This window comes from Nicotiana tabacum, chromosome 15 (genome assembly GCF_000715075.1).
Source record: "Nicotiana tabacum cultivar K326 chromosome 15, ASM71507v2, whole genome shotgun sequence".
In the NCBI taxonomy this organism is placed as follows: Eukaryota; Viridiplantae; Streptophyta; class Magnoliopsida; order Solanales; family Solanaceae; genus Nicotiana; species Nicotiana tabacum.
This window is the reverse complement of record NC_134094.1, coordinates 131,310,941-131,315,379: the sequence shown is the minus strand read 5'-3', so window position 1 is coordinate 131,315,379 and position 4,439 is coordinate 131,310,941. Positions and strand designations below refer to the sequence as shown.

Genomic DNA, 4,439 nt, shown 5'->3' with positions numbered 1-4,439 from the left:
TTGTGCGCGAGGTTTACATGAGGCCTAATCTAAATCTGGTTTTGCTCAGAGGAATTTCAACTATTCAACCAAGGCATTTTATAATTGAACAACTTGTTTTGGAATTTTTTTTTTTTTGGGGGGGGGGGGGGGCGGGGGGGTGCTTTCACAGAGCCTTTAATTTTCATGATATAGAGCCTTCCTCTTTAATGGTCCTTAACAGCACATAAACCAAAATAAATAAGAACGAGACTTATCCATGGAAAATTTGATAGAAAAAGACCCAAAATCAACTCTCTACGATAATTGGCCTTTTGAAATATATGAAAACTACATAAACAAAAGAATGTTAGGAGCTTTCACGCCATTGCTTTTGAATTTCAAAGTAGTATTTGATATCCACATAGCATCTTTCTTTATCATCTATAACCTGAAACAGAAACAAAATTAATGTAGATACATCTCTAAGTTTTTGTTCATAAAAAATATTTACCTCATTCTATAAAGTAATTAAAGAAGTTACAAGGCTGCAATTACTTTAAGCTTTTAAATTCAATTATTTTTTTTTAAAAAGTAAAAATTATTTATTGGTGATGTCGCCGCCACCAGGGGTGGATGCGAACTAAAGACAAGGTGATTCAAAAAATATGCTAAATATTATAACTGCGAGTCAAGTTCATGGCCTGAAATAGAAGCAGAATTGAAAATAAGGAGATTCAAGAAATACGCTAAATATTATAACTGCAAGTCAAACTCATGACCTGAATTAATATTTAAATATTCTTTGTGGATGTTACACTAAAAATTCTATATTCTTTTTAACACAAAAAGTTTTATATGTAATTTTCTGAAGAAGGAGACTCAATTGATACCTCATGCTTATTCATTTAATACTCATAATAGTTGTTAATATTTTTAAAATAACTTGATTAAATTAAGACATTAAATTTCAAAGAGTTAATTTGGTTGCATTATTGGCATAGTTATACCTGTGTTCTTGCAGAATATAAGCCCCTTGCAAAGACACCAGAAGGTGTAACATCTTCCTCTAATTCATATACATATGGCTCTTTTCGAGGACTAAAATTTCCCAGCAACACTTGAGATTTATCAACTGCCATACCAATGAAATTATAAATCAATCAAAAACACTAATTAAAACTAAGGCTAAAAATAAAATTTATTCCGTCGCGGATATATGATGATAGAGTAAAAAAGAGTATTATTAATACATATTTTAGCATGTTGTAGTTAGTTACTTATTCTACGATACTAATTGTAGTAGGTTACTTGTTCTAGGATACGAATCTTGATTATTATGAATAAATACCTTGTAACTATCTTTAGATGACATAATAATATAAAATTTATATACTTTTTTGTCTCGATTTATGTGAAATACTTTTACCTTTAATGAGATAACTTATTGGTTATTGCCACATAAATGATTCTGGTTTATTTTAAATCACAAGTTTTTAAAAGAATTATTTTTTTTCTTAAACTAGGCACAGTCGAACACTGCCACATGCATAAATTGGAAAGAAATGAGTAGCATTCAGGGGCGGAGCTAGCTAGTGTCGACATTACGGATTCGGCTGAACCAAGTAACTTTGGTTCAAATTCTGTAGAGTATTATCTTAAGAAATTCATTGAACATGTGCAAAATATTAATTTAAAACCCAGTAACTTATAAATTAAATACTAGAATCTAGAATCCATAAGTTTTAAATACCGACTATGATCCGCCTCTGGACTATAATTTATGAGCAGTGGCGGAGCCACCTTATAGGAAGGGGTGTCAAATGGCATCCCTTCGCGAAAAAAATATACTGTGCAGGTAGGTAAAAAAAAAAATATATATGTATATTTATTATGTATTGACTCCCCTTAATTTTTTGGTATGTTTATTTTTATATATTTTGACACCGCTTAACGAAAATTCTGACTCCGCCACTGTTTATGAGTACTTTACTACGTACCTCTTACACCAGATTTCCAGGTAGTGTTGATGTATTTGAGACCAGAGACAGCGTTGTTTGAAACAGTAAAAGAAAATTTGAGCTTATAGCGACTTCCTTCCTTAAGTGTGAAGAGGCAAGCTTTAGGGCTGGAAATGAATGGCTCTGAAAGTTCTATATCTGATCGTCCTGGGCAAATTATGTATAGTCTTGGTTTTTGTACCTCTGGATCTTGGTTCTCTGCTTTGATTACAAGACAATAAAATAAAATCATAAATACTATTTATATTTTAATCAAAGTAAGTGCATGTTGATTCTGACACTATCGTTATAAAAAAGTACACTATCGTTATAAAAAAGTTACATCTATATTTTTTCCTAATCATTTAGAAAACATAAGAAGAAAGAAATGTCATCATGTTATGATCATAAGATACTCTTTGTGAAATAATTGGGGGATAAGTGCACATATGACAAGTGCACGTATAGTCATTCTCAGGGTTGCTATTTAAAGATTAATCAGTACTTATTTGTCCTGAATTTTTAAACTGAAAGTCTTAACTTCAAGACAATTCAGAATATTTTATACTGAAAAATTGAAATTCAGGATGCACTGGCTAATTACTAAATAGAAATCATTTAGAGTGGCTAGTTGGTGTCATTTCTACAATAATTGGTTCTTCTTGTTAAGTTGAACACTATGGGGATTTTTTTTTAAATGTATCTATAATTGGAGCATAAAGAAATTTAGTCTTATTTGAATTTTATGCAAATAAAATGATACCAAAATATTTATGAGTTAATTTGGACACCGAAGAGAGAGACCTTCAACTGCAAAGCCATCAACATTCCCAAGAAGCTGTTCCTTCCTCAAACTTTGATCATCCTTTAATTTCACGTAAACAAACAATTTTTAGTCATACATACAAGCATACAACTATATATCAGTAACCTTAATGATGTTCAATATTATCATAAAAATGCTTGAAAAATACTTTCATTTTCCGTTTCTGTGACACTATTTCCTTATTTATTTGATCAAAAATGAATGATACATTTCTCTATTTCGAACGAATTTAACTTTAAACTTCTTATTTTATTCTTAATGAAAAGAATTTTTGTAGTCCATAAGTTTCGAAAGTTTTTAGACATACAAATATTATAATGACATATTTAAATGGGCGTTTGGACATAACAATTGTAAAATTCCGAAAAAAAGTAAAAAAATTAAATTCAAGTGAAAATGGTATTTGAAAATTATAGTTGTATTTGGACATAAATACAATTTTGGGTTGTTTTTGGATTTTTATGAGTGATCTGAAGTGAAAATTTTGAAAATAATTTTTTAGAATTTTTAAATTTTCAAAAAATTTTAAAATTAATCTTTAAGTGAAAATTAAAAGTTTTATGGCCAAACACTGATTTCGGAAAAAAAGTAAATTTTTTTTATGGCCAAACAGGCCCTAAGATCACAAGTTTCAAATGATGTTCTTTCTATCTTAAAAATTGTATTGTTAAATTACATCACATAAATTATAATGCATGGAGTATTATACCAAGGATAACATACTTTATTTTCTTTCTCTAATTGTTCATTTTCAAAATTCACAGAATTAGCTCCACCATCCTCTTCATTCAAGGGTGATTTCTTGCACTCATTTGCTTCCTCTTCTTCTTGCTCATCAAATGCATCATTTCTCCTTATCATCTTCAAATTAGAATCATTAATGACTAAGGCCTTGTTTGGTGAAATTGGTTCAACCACAGCTGACATTCTGATTAACACCTTAATTAATTTTTTCAAATAATATTTGTTAATGAATTGAAGAAGAAAGGTTTGTGATGGTGATGATGAGCAGAAGAGAAGAAGTTGAAGTACAAAGAGGAGGAAATGATTATTTTTTCTTTGTCATGGAATGCAAAATAGAGCATCTAATTGTGTTCATTAACGTTGGAGGCTAAAATGGGAGGATGCAACAGAATTCTGTTTTATGCCAATGGATTTGAATGCCTGTTCTGTTATAGTTATGACTTTGAATATGTTATTATTATTATTATTATTATCATTATTATTATTATTATTATTATTATTATTATTATTATTATTATTATTATTATTATTATTATTATTATTATTATTAGTATTATTATTATTATTATTATAACAAAAAATTCAGTGTAATCCCACAAGTGGAGTCAACAAAGATAGTGTGCACTTAGACTTTGTCTTTACCTCGCGAAGATAAAAAAACTATTTCCAATAGATCCCCGTCCTAAAAAATTATTATTATTATTATTATTATTATTATTATTATTATTATTATTATTATTATTATTATTATTATTATTATTATTATTATTATTATTATTATTACGTACAGAGGGCCAAATATACCCCTCTACTTTCGAAAATGGTCTAAGAATACCCCTCGTTATACTATTGGGTTATCTATACCCTGCAGTCATACTTTGGGTTCAAATATACCCCTCATTTAAACGAAG

The 4,439-nt window shown here is 29.0% G+C and overlaps 1 protein-coding gene across 1 annotated transcript; it reads right to left on the bottom strand.

Annotated features, from left to right (window-relative positions):
• Positions 1 to 216: 216 nt before the first annotated feature.
• LOC107763895 (rho GDP-dissociation inhibitor 1-like) lies at positions 217 to 3,854 on the bottom strand. The gene is made up of 5 exons (XM_016582403.2): positions 3,508 to 3,854; positions 2,763 to 2,823; positions 1,959 to 2,177; positions 969 to 1,093; positions 217 to 409 (listed from the first exon to the last, which is right to left on the bottom strand). Exons 1-5 carry the CDS (start codon positions 3,709 to 3,711, stop codon positions 329 to 331), a joined length of 690 nt encoding a protein of 229 aa, XP_016437889.1. The 5' UTR covers positions 3,712 to 3,854; the 3' UTR covers positions 217 to 328.
• Positions 3,855 to 4,439: the final 585 nt, after the last annotated feature.